Genomic DNA, 18,445 nt, shown 5'->3' with positions numbered 1-18,445 from the left:
TGTTTCATAGACTCCCAAACCTGGGTATCTATACCTGAGCTGACTTTTTATTAAAAATATCTAGACAGACCCTGGCTTTCAACTAGTCATTCTTTCCCTTCTGTGGAAAAGAGTGATTTTTGACATGAATATTTCTCCTCAAATAACCTATTTCGTCATTTAAAAATACTCCCCAGATTAAAATCTTGTGAGTGCCCTTTTCGCTCCTGGCAGGCTGCCAGCACTGCTGGACTGAGTCACGATTGGCCCCCATGTCCTAAAATACAGATTCCTACAGAGGGAAAGGCAGGTCTGTTTCAGGCAGTCAGAGGTACCCATGAACGAAATGCACAAAGAAACCTTCTTGATGATGATTCAGGAGAGATTAATGGATTAAGGACAGGACGCCCGCCACCTGCCTCCAGGACGACTGGTCACAGATGTCCACCAAATGCCAGGGTGCTGGGGGACCAGCTGGCCCAATGCCAGCACAAGAGACATGTCGAAGGCATATGTGCAACCGAAGCACAAAAGAAGACTAGAGGTATTTTACTGACATTTTTGCATGTTTTTAAAAATCCATATCTGGACCCATCCACCTAGCTTAAAAACAAAGGATGAAGAATCACAGACACAACTGTTTTCTCCACTGTTCCTTCTCCACCTACGTGACCAAAATGGGCTTAAAGAAGAAGGCCCTCACAGACTGTAGCATGTGCAACTTCCTTGTTGGGAAACATGGATGTGAGTGGCGGAGGGGATGCACCTTTCAGGGAACACGAGACACCTTTTGTATCAAAAGACACGAATTCTTGATTACAAAGACTTTTAACCAAACAAATCATGACCTACCTCATGTTTTAAATCTATTGTAAAGTCGGATTTCAGGGACTCGCTCTTCAATCTCTTGGTAAGCCTAGAAAATAGAGACAATTTGAGTTTTTTGAAAAAAAACCAAAAAAGCATCAAACAAGAATAACACATTCTTGAGACTTTCTAATGTTTGAAAACAAATAAAAATATATGGGCTTCCCTGGTGGCGCAGTGGTTGAGAATCTGCCTGCTAATGCAGGGGACACGGGTTCGAGCCCCGGTCTGGGAAGATCCCACATGCCGCGGGGCAACTGGGCCTGTGAGCCACAACTACTGAGCCTGCACGTCTGGAGCCTGTGCTCTGCAACAAGAGAGGCCGCGATAGTGAGAGGCCCGCGCACCGCGATGAAGAGTGGCCCCCACTTGCCACAACTAGAGAAAGCCCTCGCACAGAAACGAAGACCCAACACAGCAAAAATAAATAAATAAATAAACTCCTACCCCCAACATCTTAAAAAAAAAAAAAAAGAATAACTGCTTCTAAAATGTTAGTAATAAAATAACTTTAATAAATAAATAAATAAATAAATAAATTTTAAGACAAAAATAAGAGTTTAATTGCCTTGAGGCAAAGGACTATGAAAACACAATTATTTGTGGACCAGGACACGAATGCAAGGCTTGTTGCAAATGTGTTCATTATTCAACATCTGGAAAATAACAAAACACAATACGATACAATAAATGTCTTTTAAAAAGCCACGAGTGTGCTGACTCCTGATAATCCTTGACTAAATAACGACAGAGAAAGAAAAAGAAAAGAAAAAAGCTTGCCTGATAGAGAAACAGAAGTTGCTACCTTTCAGTCTCCTACTTTTAATGACCCTATGAATTACAGTTTGTGGAGTTTCCTGGGGGAGAGAGCATGTGGTTTCGGGAAAGAGTAACAAGTTTCGAGTCATTTTCTTGCTTCAGAAAAGCCGTAATGCCTCTTTTCAACACAGAAGAGAGGCCCAGACGCCTGGGCCCAGGCTCTAGAGCCCCCCACTCCCCAGCGTGCACCGGCCGCCCCCGAAGCGCACTCCTGGCCACACGGCGGCCCAGTTCGCCCCGACCCAACCTCTACCTGGCAGACTTTTCTCCAAGACCGAATTCAAGGGTGTCCAGACCTACCCACGAGAATAAATGGAAACTTCCTTTGCCCCCAGAGTGGGAAGCACAGCCCCATTCATCACACACGGCGAGCCCCCTGCGCCCTCGTCCTGCCCTGCACCCCAAAGAGCGCCCACCGCCCGGGCCCAAACGGGCACTCGGTGAGCGATCTGAAGGGATGAGGGCAAACTGCAATATATTCCTCCATTCCAGGCTGAGGGAGGTAGAACGACACGCTTACCAAGACCACTGAACTGCCACGGGGTTTACATTTATTACAGAGCTACAGACGGGACCCTCGTTTCAATGACGAACCTCCTAACAAATATTTTAACTCCAAAGAAATAATCATAATTTTAAAAGGAAAACTAGTAATCAGTTTCAAAAGTCCTTGCTGAGTTTTTAGCCTGGTTGAGCCACAGACATTTCTTTAAACATTTATCTCTAATCGGAGGAAAGATAAAGGAAGACACAGGTTATAATTTACGTGTAGTCATGAAGCACCGGCCTCACGGTTGACAGGAATGTGGCTTGATGGCACACAGCTCTGAAAGAAGCCCCATGGAACCTCTGCCACATTCCTGCTCAGTACCTGCCCACCGGCCCATGAGCAGGAGTGGGTGAGGATACTGCATAAAGAGACTGCATTCTCAGAACACTCCTGACATAAATTAAGAGAAAAACCTGCCCTGGTGTGGAATATTGTCCAACTTGAACTCTTCTTGGTTGGAGCCAGTTTTCATGAATAAACTCTTTTAAGGTAACTTGGGGATTTGGATTCACACCAAGTGCCTTCAAAATCTGAGCCAACCACATTCAGACACCAAAGACAAAAAAAAAAGAAAAAAGCAAAGTCATATCTGGGCTTATCGCCACAGACAAGGAACACTGGATTGTGATCAGAATCCAATGGCATGTGACATCCACTGTCAGATGGCCACGCTGCCCACACCCCTTCTTTTTTTTTTTTTTTTTTTGTTGTTGTTGTACACAGGCCTCTCACTGTTGTGGCCTCTCCCGCTGTGGAGCACAGGCTCCGGATGCGCAGGCTCAGCGGCCATGGCTCACGGGCCCAGCCGCTCCGCGGCATGTGGGATCTTCCCGGACCGGGGCACGAACCCGTGTCCCCTGCATCGGCAGGCGGACTCTCAACCACTGCGCCACCAGGGAAGCCCCCACACCCCTTCTTAATAGACAATAAACACCTCTGAACTGTTACCCTAAACATGCTCTCTACTCTTCTTGACTTTTTAAGTTTCTTTCTCATTCAATTCTTGTACATTTTTCTCTGAGGGAAACCAGAGAAAAACGTGACAGCCACTGACAGAATCTCTTTAAGAGGAAAGAATCTCTTTAAGATGAACACTGACTGATTGGAAACAAATCAGTATGTACACTGACATCTGTAAGTGGCTATGTTTAGCAGCCCGTGGAATCTGCCAGAACCAGTGATGGTTACCTCAATATTACGAACTTCGCATGGATGAGTCAGCCTCATGGGACACCCGGGGCCTAACCCAGTCACCTTGCAAATAAGTCCCAGTTCTAAAAGTGTGCAGGGGGGCATTCACCCTACTTAAAAGGCCAGTCCTAGTGGTGGGAACTAGGTTTCATTTTTCTATACACCAAGCAAGGGCTATACCCAAGGGCTTTTCAAATGCTAATTTCAGGAACCAACAATGCCAAGAAAAACAAGGCCAGAAATCCCAACTACTTTGCGAAAATATTTCTTCATTAAATATTCAGTTCCTGGCAAATAAGAATTTGACATTCAGCTTTCCTATTTTTAGAAGGCACTAAGTCATGTCCCAGTAACACAGTTCTGATGACACAACCAGCTAGACTGGAAACTTGCAACAAATATAGGGCTCCTTCAACTCCATATCAGGAAAACTTCCTGACTATTCTAGTCCCACTTGTGAGACAGTCAACAGAGCAAGATATTGCAGGAAATCTAGACAAGGTTTTCTGATGGAAAAACAACAGGGGGAACCAGTAACAGTGTTCTGTAGTAACACCTATTTGAAGAAATCATCTTACTGAAAATCAATGAGCGTTTCTCCAAAGATGCAAGTTTTTGTTTTTTGTTTGTTTTTTTTTACTGATGCTATCCTTAGGAGATCACGTAGCTGGAGCACTGGGAAATGTTGGGCAGTGTTGATTCAACACTCACTGATGCAGGATTGCTAGCCCCCAAAATATTTTCGGTGAGAAAGTCTAAGAAAGTGAGTGTCATAAAGTGTCTTTAAGTAACCAGTTTTTCTGGTGACTTGAGCAGAAGAAATACTTGAGTAACTATAAATCGTTGCCCTACCTACCAAGTGAGCCATGAAGTCGAGGAAAGGAGACACAGGGAATCAACAATCCCGTAGTGGGCACTGTTGGTTACCCGCATGATACAGAGCCTCTCCTTCCTTCCTCTAAGAGAATTCTGATTTTGATTAATTATTCAGGCCAATAAAGGGGCTCCAGGGTCAGAATTAGTTTGATCCCAACCGATGCACTGAAGTTCGCTGGCAGCTGTTAATGGTGCAGAGGATGGTACAGGCCTGAAGTTGTCCCAGTTGACTTTAATTGGACAGGATCCACCTAGAGACTGGGGATAAGCACTTTCATTCCATGGTTAGAGGCTCTCTCCTGCTGTACATAAATCAGAAGTTCGTAGCCCTTACTGCCTTGAAAGCACAAAGCAAACCAGATTTAGGATGAAATGATGCTGTGCACTAAGCCAGAGAGACAGAGAGGTCCAGCCTCTCTTCAACAACATTGCTAAACCCCTGCACCAACCACCCACCCACCTCCGCTTCCAATTCCAGCAAAAATATTCCCTTCGTCCACTCTGCATACTTTTCTGCTACTTGCATCTACACTGGGAAGGAGCGTGTTACACTGTAAGGAACTTCCAAATGTCAAGGGAGCAGTCCAGAAGTTTCAGCAACCACAAATGACAAAGTGTCTACTACCTTATATTACTGCAATGGGCTAAAAAGCTTTTCAGGACTCCAAACCCTAGAAACAGGACACTTGATGTAAGAAAGAACAGAAACATTTTCATCTTTGCAGATACAAAAACCACAACTGGACCTCGACTTTCCATTCCCTAAAGAACAAACACTCACAATTAAGCTGAACTATTTAGGTTAAGAGGACTGTCAACAGCCATGCTTCTCCTGAATTACGGCTTATCTCCCCCTTTCACATCGAAAACAGCATTACTGTGACTATCACACCAAGAGCTACGTATGCCTCCTGCCCAGCCCGTGTTTAAACGCATCTACACATCCATGCACATAAGCAGTCATCATCCCAAACCCAGGTGTGCTGCTGATTCATTTCCTTACTGCCCATCAGAGACGCGCCTAGAGCTCACAACAGTGGTCACAGCTCTGGGTACAGAGTCCTGAGCACTGGTGGGCCCTCCCTCAGCCTCACGGGTGATCATTCGCCTCATTTTGCAGGTGAGGAAGAGGAAAGACAGAGCGGCTGAGCATGGGTCTGAGGGGACGAGTTAGTGATGGAGCCTGTGTCCAGCTCCTGCAGCGGGTCTCCCTGCACTACCACTCGGTGCCTCTGCTGAAAAGTTCACTCGGATTCATCAACTGCAAGACTCGGCGAAATAAAAGTTGATTCACACACGAAACGAAACGAAACGAAACGAAAGTCTGATAAATTCTTACTTGTTTACCAGTGGAATACTAAGGGCCCAGCCAGCAGCAAAGTCTGGATATTTAAAAACTGTAGGATTTTCGGAAAAGGCATAATGGTGAATTATTGTGGATTCTTCGTCATGTAATGCTTTGCCTAAAAACCATTCCTGTTAAATAAAGATATAAAATTTTTTTTAAAAAGCCATTTCATGCACGACCAAAAACAAATTGGTATCATTAGTTTTAGTTAAATAGCCTGGGTGATAGAGAATAAGCACAGATTATATATTTCTAAAGAATTTTAACAAAAATATAATTATTACTCATATGATAATGAATATAGCATAATCTCGGTCTATAAAGAAAGTAATTTAAGATCAGATCATCAGGATGAACAAAATGTTAGTCATTATACTATAAACACATAAAAGTGGTATTTTATAGAACAGTCCATATCAAAATACTATTAGTGTGAAGAAAACAGTGTTCCTTTATGTCCCACTGAGGTTTGCAAAGAAGAATTTGAAAAATTCCTTCCAGAATCAGTGTCTATTTTATTCATTCATTCAATTAACATTTATTATCATTTGTTATCAGTTAACATTTATCCCACGCCAGGTGGGAACAGAGCTTACACAATAGTGGGGAGACAGAAAGTAAGCAAGTAAATAAAGTAAGTTCAGATAGTGCTATGATGAAAATAAAACAGAGTGACGGATGACCCTGGAAAGAGAGGGAAACCTCTTAGGAGGTTTAGGAAACCTCTTAGGAAGTAATAGTTGAACAGAGATTAAATAATGTAGGAATCATGTAATGTAATCAAGGAACCAGCTAAGCGCAAATCTGGGGAAGAACAGGTAAGGCAGTTAATACAAAGTCCCTGAGGTGGGAAAAAGCTTGATATATTCTATCAAAAAGTAAGTGCAGTGTGGCTGGAATATACTGGGTATGGGAAACGTGGTATGAAAGAGAAGCAGGAGACAGACCAGGGTTCAGATGTCACAACAGAACAGCCTGGATCAGACCGACTCTCCCACCAAGAACAAGTATAAAAGCTGGAGAAATTCTTAGAGCAAATGATGGAGGGCATCAAAAAACAACAAAGGCAAATAGGATGTGAGGGCTAACATCTGAGAGAGAAGGGGAGCCCACCCATGGGAGCCCCATATTCACCTCCTTTTACCCTCAAGGAATCTGCTGATTCCCCAAGCAGAGGACAGCACACAACCAAGAGCAGCAGCTGGGGACTCGTGTAATCTGGCTGCACTGCAGAGACAGAGGCTGGAGCTGAAAGCTGCCAAGATGGTAGAGATTTAAGGGGATCCCAGAGGAGTGAGCCCCAAATTCTGCCTGCAAGCTTCCCTCAACTCCTAGGCTGCACAAAAACCAAGGGAAAACACAAGAACCAAGTGGAAAACAGCAGTGAAGTGGCTAAAATCTGAGCAGAGACTTCAGCAGTAGTTCTGGGAGCCCAAGGCTGGAGTGCAGGGTCTGCCGGGGGAAAAGGTTCTAGAAGTAAGGGCAGTCTGTAGATAGACCTACCCAGACAAGGTCTACAACCCAGAAGAATATTAAATGCACAAGACCAGACCAATAACAGAGAAAAATGAGAAACAGAGATTCACAGATAAACCAGGTTTTGCAGTTTAAAAAATATATAATTAATATGAAAATAGGTGAAAAGATGATGATTTTTACCAAAGAACTAGAATCTATAAACAAGAGTCAAATGGAAATCCTAAAACTGAATAATGCAATAACTCAAGTTAGGAATTCAAGAGAATATTAGACATAACAGAAGAGAGAATAGTGACCTGGAAGGTAAGTCAGTAAAAAATATCCACATTTATGCACAAAAAAGAAAACAAAGAGGAACATACAGAAAAGAGCTTAAGTGCAACACGGGACACAGTGAAAGGTCTAAAATACATGATGTTCAAACTAAGTGAAGTAAGTCAGAAAGAGGAAGACAAATACCATATGATATCACTTGTATGTGGAATCTAAAGTATGGCACAAATGAACTTATCTACAAAACAGAAACAGACTCACAGACATAGAGAACAGACGTGTGGTTGCCAAGGGCGGGGGAGGGAGAGGGATGGACTGGGAATTTGGGGTTGGTAGATGCAAACTATTACATTTAGAATGGATAAACAAGGTCTTACTGTACAGCATAGGAACTATATCCAATCTCCTGGCATACCATAAGGGAAAAGAATACTTAAAAAAAGAATGTACGTAAGTGTAAAACTGAGTCACTTGGCTGTACAGCAGAGATTGGTACAACAATGTAAATCAACTATACTTCAATAAAAAAATAAATAAAATACATGATGTTCAAAACCCAGAACAGGAAGAGACAGACAATGGAACTCAATCAATATTTGAACAAACACAGGCTTAGAATCTTCTTAAAAACTGACACAAGTCATCAAGCCATAGATTCAAGAAGCTCTATAAACTCTAATCAAGAGACATACGAAGAAAACCACATAGGCAAATGCTGGTTGAAAAACCAAAGATAGAGAAAATCTTAAAAGTAATTTTGGGGGAGAGGTTACACATTTCTTTCAAAGGAGCAAAAATAAGACATACAGTTAACTTTTCAACAAAAACAAGAGAAATGAAAGAGCGGAGCATCTTTACAGTGATAGAAAATTACTGCTGACCTGGAGTGCGACACCTCATGAAACTATCTTAGGTGTGGTGGGAAACCACAGGAAGTTTTTGAGCGGGTGAGCAAGAAGATCTGAATTACAGAGATACTGGATTATTGGGATGGCAAGAATGGAAACCAGGAGAGCAGCTAGGATGCTTAAATCATGGTCAAGGAAAGAGATGATGGTAGCCTGGACCAGAGTAATAGGATTCAACACAGCGAGAAGATAGATGAGAGGTGTATCCTGGAGGGAGGGTCCACTGAATGTGCCAGCATGAGGTTGAGGGGAAAGAGGAATCGATCACCAGCCCCAGGTTTTTTCATATGAGCAACTAAATAGACAGTGATGCCATTTCTGAGATGCAGGAGACTGAAGATGGAAGAGGTTAAAAGGGGCATGAAGAGTTCAGTTCTGAACAAGCTTGAGGCTCCTGGTAGACAAGTAGGTGGCTGGACATAGGAGTAGGGAGCACATAACTCCCTCTCTCGGTTCCTTCACGCGTGGCTCAAATGTGAGCTGATCTGTGAGATTTTTCCTGAACACCCTCTACAGAAAAGTAAGCCCATCCCCATCTATCCTTCATCCCTCTTACTTTGCTGTATTTTTCTCCAAAACACTTATTACCATCTGACACATTGTTTCACGTTTGCCTGTCTCCCCTGCAAAAGACTGTCCCCTCCTTGTGACCAGGGATGTTGTCCATTTTGCTCACTGCTGTATCCCAGGATACCTAAATGTCCCAGGTGCCCCTAGTTTTGTGTTAAATGATGCAGCAAGCCCCGGAGAGCTTTCAAAGGCAACTATGAAAGAAATGTCAGAAGATAATTTAACTCAAGTACCCTAAGTTCTAAAAGTTTTGTATATTTTCTCTCTTACCCAACCATCACCCCCTCACTCCCTATCCCTTATCAGAAAATAAAAGCAGGAGGGATACAGTACTGTCTCCTCAGGGCCCTCTTCTGCTCGTGGCTGTGTTCCAAATACCTCCCAGAGTCGTAGTTTGGGTCAGTTCAGCAACAAGTCATAAATGAACATACGTGAAAGCCAGTAACACAACTGTGTGTCTAGGTTCATAGCTCCACCCGAGGATTTCTTCCTGACGTTTTATGGATATATTAAGTCACCACTGGGCAAGAGAAGTAATTATAAGGCAAACAGCCTTGGCTTGAGATAGAATATTCAACATCTTTTAAAAAAATCAAACTACTAAACATTAACCAATATGAAAATCATCACATTTAACATACCATGTAAATATATGTAATATATGTAAATATATTTCCTTGTTTAAAGAAAATAAACACTTCAGTATATTTTATCACCTTTCTCAGTAATCTTTCACTATTATAATCTCCTGTTCCAAACATAAATTTATGCAGAACATGTTTTTATGTTTCAACAACTAATAGCAGTGTTCAGGTATTATCTAGTATATAAGATTGTTTTTCAGTATTTTGGGGGGGGGTTATACTGAAAACTACTCTAAGGGAGATTCTGTGAAGAGACACTCCCCCATCTTTCTTAATAATTTTCTTAATGCCTTCTTAATAAAGACAATTACAATCAAGACAGACTGTAAAAGAATAACTCAACGTTCTATTAGTATGTTAGAATTACTCTTTGCCAGCACTCCTGTTTCACCTATTAAAAATTAAAAATTAAAGACATTTCAGCAAATACACACATATTAAAAGCATACTGTGGGGAAAAAAAACAGAAAGACTTCAATAAGATATAGAAATTTATAGAAATCACCTAGAAAGGCAATTTAACAAAGATTAATTACTTTAATAAAGATTAAAGTTTTTCATTTAAAGTATTGTATAACAGCATAAATTTGCATTAGTAAGAATGACAAAATGATATTGAAGGGGAAAAATGTCAGAATCCAACAAAGTAACTGATACTCTAACACATAATTATGAGTTTAATGTCGTTTATCTCTGTCAATATCAAAGCCAGGTTTGTCTTATACTTTTTTCCTAAAATTTCATATGGTAGGGGGAAAAAAACCACACTGGTTTGAGCTAACTTCAACATTATGTAATTTTTATTCCCGAATGCTAGTTTCAAAAGAAACAAAGCATCCTAGATTTTTTTTTTCACATGGTATTGCTCACAAAAGAAGAAGAAAGCATCTTATTTTACCTCTGGCTCTGTACTTGCTTTCCATGAACTTGCTTTGAACTTATTTATCATTCCAATTTTCATTAAAAAGTACAGTGAGTCACCATGTTCTGTACAGAATTAGAGCTATGGATAATAGAAAAAATAATCTCCAGGTGAAACGAACACTAGGAGGAGATTAAAACTCCTACATCCTAAAAAAGATCTGGGAGTTTTTCTCAAGTCAAAGGCAAACATAAAAGCCTAACAAATGTTTTACATAAAATACGGCACCGAGTACACAGCTGCTGCTCAGCCATCATCTGAAAAGACTAGATGAGACACGTTCATAATTCTTTTCTACTTTGAAGGAATTATTCTTTTAACCTCACAACCTTCTCATTCAATTATATCTGTACTTTCCCAGAAATCAAATGCATGAAGAGAAATCAGAATGGGTCCTCCCAGCATTTAAAAAACATCAAGACCAGTGGTTTTATTATAGTGACAAACTTTCCAGCGTTTGAGAAATCAACCTAATGACCACTGTTGCCCAACTCTGTGTGTCCCCATCAACAAACCAAGCCGGCACTCAGAAGCCACGGCTCCTTTTCCACATCCTCCTTAAATCTGACTCACTTCTGGAGTGGGTGTCAGAACAGGGGTGGGGCAGGTGTCCAGTGATCCCAGAAAGGACCCAGTTCTGCTTATTCCACGTTTAAAGAATTTCATAAGTTGATCAGGGTGCATGCAGCCTGGGCTGCTCCAAGAGAACTGAACAGCCTGATTTCCTCTCCACGTAACGCCAGGGCTGCCTCTAAACCTCCAGAGACATTGAATGTAGCCCAGCAGGACAGCTGACCTTACAGAGTTATTCAGTCATATGCAAATATTTATTGACCACGTACTAAGTGTTAAACACCGTGCTCAGTGCTCAGACGGAACTTAGAGGCAGACAAGATCCAGCTGCAACATCATATCTGCACAAGATTAAAATGTTAAAATATGAAAGTAGCGGTGAACTTCTCACCCAAGATGCATACCGTCTCACCTCCAGACCTTCTCAAATATTGTTCCCTCTGCTTAGAGCACTCTCTCCTATTAACTCCTACTCATCCCACTGGCTCAAATTAAATGTCACTTCCTGTCATGACCTTCCCAGATTTGGTCTGATACCCTGCTGTGTGCTTCTAAAAGCGCCCAATGCTTCCCTTAAACGTCTCCCTTTTAACGGTAATTGCTTTCTTTTTTTTTTTAACATCTTTATTGGAGTATAATTGCTTTACAATGGTGTCTTAGTTTCTGCTTTATAACAGTGAATCATTTATACATATACATATACTCCCATATCACTTCCCTCTTGCAACTCCCTCCCTCCCACCCTCCCTATCCCACCCCCTAGGTTGTCACAAAGCACTGAGCTGATCTCCCTGTGCTATGCGGCTGCTTCCCACTAGCTATCTATTTTATGTTTGGTGGTGTATATATGTCCATGCCTCTGTGTTGCTTTATCACAGCTTACCCTTCCCCCTCCCCATATCCTCAAATCCATTCTCTAGTAGGTCTGTGTCTTTATTCCCATCTTGCCCATAGGTTCTTCATGACCTTTTCTTTTTTTTCTTAGATTCCATATATATGTGTTAGCATACGGTATTTGTTTTTCTCTTTCTGACTTACTTCACTCTGTATGACAGACTCTAGGTCCATCCACTTCATTACAAATAACTCAATTTTGTTTCTTTTTATAGCTGAGTAATATTCCATTGTATATTATGTGCCACATCTCCTTTATCCATTCATCCGATGATGGACACTTAGGTTGCTACCATGTCCTGGCTATTGAAAATAGAGCTGCAAAGAACATTGTGGTACATGAATCTTTTTGAATTATGGTTTTCTCAGGGTATATGCCCAGTAGTGGGATTGCTGGGTCTTATGGTAGTTCTATTTGTAGTTTTTTAAGGAACCTCCATACTGTTCTCCATAGTGGCTATATCAATTTACATTCCCACCAACAGTGCAAGAGGGTTCCCTTTTCTCCACACCCTCTCCAGCATTTACTGTTTCTAGATTTTTTGATGAAGGCCATTCTGACCGGTGTGAGATGATATCTCATTGTAGTTTTGATTTGCATTTCTCTAATGATTAATGATGTTGAGCATTCTTTCATGTGTTTGTTGGCAATCTGTATATCTTCTTTGGAGAAGTATCTATTGAGGTCTTCTGCCCAATTTTGGATTGGGTTGTTTGTTTTTTTGTTATTGAGCTGCATGAGCTGCTTGTAAATTTTGGAGATTAATCCTTTGTCAGTTGCTTCATTTGCAAATATTTTCTCCCATTCTGAGGGTTGTCTTTTGGTCTTGTTTATGGTTTCCTTTGCTGTGCAAAATCTTTTAAGTTTCATTAGGTCCCATTTGTTTATTTTTGTTTTTATTTCCATTTCTCTAGGAGGTGGGTCAAAAAGGATCTTGCTGTGATTTATATCGTAGAGTGTTCTATGTTTTCCTCTAAGAGTTTGATAGTGTCTGGCCTTACATTTAGGTCTTTAACCCATTTTGTACCTGTTTAAAGGTTTTAAGGTACCTGTTTCCAGTTTTCCCAGCACCACTTATTGAAGAGGCTGTCTTTTCTCCACTGTATATTCTTGCCTCCTTTATCAAAGATAAGGTGACCATATGTGCATGGGTTTATCTCTGGGCTTTCCATCCTGTTCCACTGATCTATATTTCTGTTTTTGTGCCAGCACCATACTGTCTTGATTACTGTAGCTTTGTAGTATAATCTGAAGTCAGGGAGCCTGATTCATCCAGCTCCATTTTTCGTTCTCAACGTTGCTTTGGCTATTTGGAGTCTTTTGTGTTTCCATACAAATTGTGAAATTTTTGTTCTAGTTCTGTGAAAAATGCCAGTGGTAGTTTGATAGGGATTGCATTGAATCTGTAGATTGCTTTGGGTACTATAGTCATTTTCACAATGTTGATATTTCCAATCCAAGAACATGGTATATCTCTCCATCTATTTGTATAATCTTTAATTTCTTTCATCAGTGTCTTATAGTTTTCTGCATACAGGTCTTTTGTTTCCTTAGGTAGGTTTATTCCAACATATTTTATTCTTTTTGTTGCAATGGTAAATGGGAGTGTTTTCTTAATTTCACTTTCAGATTTTTCATCATTAGTGTATAGGAATGCCAGAGATTTCTGTGCAGTACTTTTGTATCTTGCTACCTTACCAAATTCATTGATTAGCTCTAGTAGTTTTCTGGTAGCATCTTTAGGATTCTCTATGTATAGAATCATGTCATCTGCAAACAGTGACAGCTTTACTTCTTCTTTTCCAATTTGGATTCCTTTTATTTCCTTTTCTTCTCTGATTGCTGTGGCTAAATCTTCCAAAACTATGTTGAATAAGAGCGGTGAGAGTGGGCAACCTTGTCTTGTTCCTGATCTTACTGGAAATGGTTTCACTTTTTCACCACTGAGGACAATGTTGGCTGTGGGTCTGTCATATATGGCCTTTATTATGTTGAGGAAAGTTCCCTCTATGCCTACTTTCTACAGGGTTTTTATCATACATGGGTGTTGAATTTTGTCGAAAGCTTTTTCTGCATCTATTGAGATGATCGTATGGTTTTTCTCCTTCAATTTGTTAATATGGTGTATCATGTTGATTGATTTGCATATATTGAAGAATCCTTGCATTCCTGGAATAAACCCCACTTGATCCTGGTGTATGATCTTTTTAATGTGCTGTTGGATTCTGTTTGATACTATTTTGTTGAGGATTTTTGCATCTATGTTCATCAGTGATATTGGCCTGTAGTTTTCTTTCTTGGCGACATCTTTGTCTGGTTTTGGTATCAGGGTGATGGTGGCCTCGTAGAATGCGTTTGGGAGTGTTCCTCCCTCTGCTATAGTTTGGAAGAGTTTGAGAAGGATAGGTGTCAGCCCTTCTCTAAATGTGTGATAGAATTCACCTGTGAAGCCATCTGGTCCTGGGCTTTTGTTTGTTGGAAGATTTTTAATCACAGTTTCAATTTCAGTGCTTGTGATTGGTCAGTTCATATTTTCTATTTCTTCCTGGTTCAGTCTCGGAAGGTTGTGCATTTCTAAGAATTTGTCCATTTCTTCCAGGTTGCCCATTTTATTGGCATAGAGTTGCTTGTAGTAATCTCTCATGATCCTTTGTATTTCTACAGTGTCAGTTGTTACTTCTCCTTTTTCATTTCTAATTCTATTGATATGAGTCTTCTCCCTTTTTTTCTTGATGAGTCTGGCTAATGGTTTATCAATTTTGTTTATCTTCTCAAAGAACCAGGTTTTAGTTTTACTATTCTTTGCTATCGTTTCCTTCATTTCTTTTTCATTTATTTGTGATCTGATCTTTATGATTTCTTTCCTTCTGCTAACTTTGGGGTGTTTTTGTTCTTCTTTCTCTAATTACTTTAGGTGCAAGGTTAGGTTGTTTATTCAAGATGTTTCCTGTTTCTTAAGGTAGGACTGTATTGCTATAAACTTCCTTCTTAGAACTGCTTTTGCTGCATCCCATAGGTTTTGGGTCATCGTGTCTCCACTGTCATTTGTTTCTAGGTATTTTTTGATTTCCTCTTTGATTTCTTCAGTGACCACTTTATTATTAAGTAGTGTATTCTTTAGCCTCCATGTGTTTGTATTTTTTACAGATCTTTTCCTGTAATTGATATCTAGTCTCATAGCATTGTGGTCGGAAAAGATACTTGATACAATTTCAATTTTCTTAAATTTACCAAGGCTTGATTTGTGACCCAAGATATGATCTATCCTGGAGAACGTTCCATGAGCACTTGAGAAAAATGTGGATTCTGTTGTTTTTGGATGGAATGTCCTATAAATATCAATTAAGTCCATCTTGTTTAATGTATCATTTAAAGCTTGTGTTTCCTTATTTATTTTCATTTTGGATGATCTGTCCATTGGTGAAAGTGGGGTGTTAAAGTCCCCTACTATGAGTGTGTCACTGTCGACTTCCCCTTTTATGGCTGTTAGTATTTGCCTTATGCATTGAGGTGCTCCTATGTTGGCTGCATATATATTTACAACTGTTATATTTTCTTCTTGGATCGATCCCTTGATCATTATGTAGTGTCCTTCTTTGTCTCTTGTAATAGTCTTTATTTTAAAATCTATTTTGTCTGATATGAGAATTGCTACTCCAGCTTTCTTTTGATTTCCATTTGCATGGAATATCTTTTTCCACTCCCTCACTTTCAGTCTGTATGTGTCTCTAGGTCTGAAGTGGGTCTCTTGTAGACAGCATATAGATGGGTCTTGTTTTTGTATCCATTCAGCCAGTCTGTGTCTTTTGGTGGGAGCATTTAATCCATTTATATTTAAGGTAATTAGCGATACGTATGTTCCTATTCCCATTTTCTTAATTGTTTTGGGTTTGTTATTGTAGGTCTTTTCCTTCTCTTGTGTTTCTTGCCTAGAGAAGTTCCTTTAGCATTTGTTGTAAAGCTCGTTTAGTGGTGCTGAACTCTCTCAGCTTTCCTTGTCTGTAAAGGTTTTAATTTCTCCATCAAATCTGACTGAGATCCTTGCTGGGTAGAGTAATCTTGGTTGTAGGTTTTTCCCTTTCCTCACTTTATATATGCCCTGCCACTCCCTTCTGGCTTGCAGAGTTTCTGCTGAAAGAGCAGCTGTTAACCTTATGGGGATTCCCTTGTGTGTTGTCATTTTTCCCTTGTTGCTTTTGATATGTTTTGTTTGTATTTAATTTTTGATAGTGTGATTAATATGTGTCTTGGCGTGTTTCTCCTTGGATTTATCCTGTATGGGACTCTCTGTGCTTCCTGGACTTGATAAACTATTTCCTTTCCCATATTAGGGAAGTTTTCAACTATAATCTCTTCAAATATTTTCTCAGTCCCTTTCTTTTTCTCTTCTTCTTCTGAGACCCCTATAATTCGAATGTTGGTACGTTTAATGTTGTCCCAGAGGTCTCTGAGACTGTCCTCAGTTCTTTTCATTCTTTTTCCTTTCTTCTGCTCTGCAGTAGTTGTTTCCACTATTTTATCTTCCAGGTCACTTATCCCTTCTTCTGCCTCAGTTATTCTGCTATTGATCCCTTCTAGAGTATTTTTAATTTCATTTATTGTGTTGTTCATTGTTGCTTGTTTCCTCTTTAGTTCTTCTAGGTCCTTGTTAAATGTTTCTTGCATTTTGTCTATTCTATTTCCAAGATCTTGGATCATCCTTACTATCATTATTCTGAATTCTTTTTCAGGTAGACTGCCTATTTCCTCTTCATTTGTTAGGTCTGGTGGGTTTTTATCTTGCTCCTTCACCTGCTGTGTGTTTTTCTGTCTTCTCATTTTGCTTATCTTACTGTGTTTGGGGTCTCCTTTCTGCAGGCTGCAGGTTCGTAGTTCCCGTTGTTTTTGGTGTCTGTCCTCAGTGGCTAAAGTTGGTTCAGTGTGTTGTGTAGGCTTCCGGGTGGAGGGGACTAGTGCCTGTGTTCTGGTGGATGAGGCTGGATCTTTTCTTTCTGGTGAGCAGGTCCACATATGGTGGTGTGTTTTGGGGTGTTTGTGACCTTATTATGATTTTAGGCAGCCTCTCTTCTAATGGATTGGGTTGTGTTCCTGTCTTGCTAGTTGTTTGGAATAGGGTGTCCAGCACTGTAGCTTGCTGGTTGTTGAGTGAAGCTGGGTGTTGGTGTTGAGATGGAGATCTCTGGGAGATTTTCACCGTTTGATATTACCTGGAGCTGGGAGGTCTCTTGTGGACCAGTGTCCTGAGCTTGGCTCTCCCACCTCAGAGGCACAGCACTGACTCCTGGCTGGAGCACCAGGAGCCTTTTATCCACACGGCTCAGAAAAAAGGGTGAAAAAGAAGAAGGAAGGATGGAAGGAAGGGAGGGAGGGAGGGAAGGAAGGAAGGAAGGAAGGAAGGAAGGAAGGAAGGAAGAGGATAAAATAAAATAAAGTTATTAAAATAAAAAATTATTATTAAGAAAAAAAAAATTTTTAAGTAAAAGAAAAAAAACGGACAGAACCCTAGGACAAATGGTGAAAGCAAAGCTATACAGACAAAATCTCACACAGAAGCATACTCATACACACTCACAAAAAGAGGAAAAGGAGAAAAAATAATATATCTTGCTCTCAAAGTCCACCTCCTCAATTTGGGATGATTCGTTGTCTATTCAGGTATTCCACAGATGCAGGCTACATCAAGTTGATTGTGGAGATTTAATCCGCTGCTCCTGAGGCTAGTGGGAGAGATTTCCCTTTCTCTTCTTTGTTCACACAGCTCCTGGGGTTCAGCTTTGGATTTGGCCCCGCCTCTGCACGTAGGTTGCTGAGGGCGTCTATTCTTCGCTCAGACAGGACAGGGTTAAAGGAGCCGCTGATTTGGGGGCTCTGGCTCACTCAGGCTGGGGGGAGGGAGGGGTACAGGCTCGGGGTGAGCCTGCGGCAGCAGAGGCCGGTGTGACGTTGCATCAGCGTGAGGCGTGCCGTGCGTTCTCCCAGGGAAGTTGTCCCTGGATCACAGGACCCTGGCAGTGGCGGGCTGCACAGGCTCCCAGGAGGGGAGGTGTGGACAGTGACCTGTGCTTGCACACAGGCTTCTTGGTGGCGGCAGCAGCAGCCTTAGCATCTCATGCCCGTCTCTGGGGTCTGCGCTGTTAGCTGCGGCTTGCGCCCATCTCTGGAGCTCTTTTAAGCAGTGCTCTTAACCCCCTCTCCTCGCGCACCAGGAAACAAAGAGTGAAGAAAAAGTCTATTGCCTCTTCGGCAGTTCCAGACTTTTCCCGGACTCCCTCCCAGCTAGCCGTGGTGCACTAACCCCTTCAGGCTGTGTTCAGGCAGCCAACCCCAGTCCTCTCCCTCGGTGATTGCCTTTTTAACGGTCCCTCCTCTCCCTGCTACTCTGTACCATCCAGGCAGTCAGGACCCTTGTCTGTCTGTCCTAGCTCTGCTATCATAGTGCATGATACACACTTGGTACTCAAAAAATATTTATTGTCTAAAATAATGTGGTCATTGTTGATAAAGAGAAATAACCAATTTAAATTTATTTCTTAACTCTAGGTTATATCAAT

The 18,445-nt window shown here is 41.1% G+C and overlaps 1 protein-coding gene across 5 annotated transcripts in view; it reads right to left on the bottom strand.

Moving 5' to 3' along the window:
• B3GLCT (beta 3-glucosyltransferase) overlaps nucleotides 1–18,445 on the bottom strand; it is a 112,482-nt gene that overhangs the window by 45,262 nt on the left and 48,775 nt on the right. For all 5 annotated transcript variants that reach the window (XM_082602277.1, XM_082602278.1, XM_082602276.1 and 2 more), the window contains exons 7-8: nucleotides 5,622–5,758; nucleotides 832–895 (exon numbers count right to left, since the gene is read on the bottom strand). In XM_082602277.1, the coding sequence (XP_082458403.1) occupies nucleotides 832–895; nucleotides 5,622–5,758 (201 nt within the window). The remainder of the gene's footprint in view (nucleotides 1–831; nucleotides 896–5,621; nucleotides 5,759–18,445) is intronic.

The sequence above is a fragment of the Mesoplodon mirus genome, assembly GCF_964341445.2.
Source record: "Mesoplodon mirus genome assembly, chromosome: 17".
NCBI lineage: Eukaryota > Metazoa > Chordata > Mammalia > Artiodactyla > Ziphiidae > Mesoplodon > Mesoplodon mirus.
The sequence above is the reverse complement of the archived record's forward strand: the minus strand, read 5'-3'. Positions and strand labels throughout refer to the sequence as shown.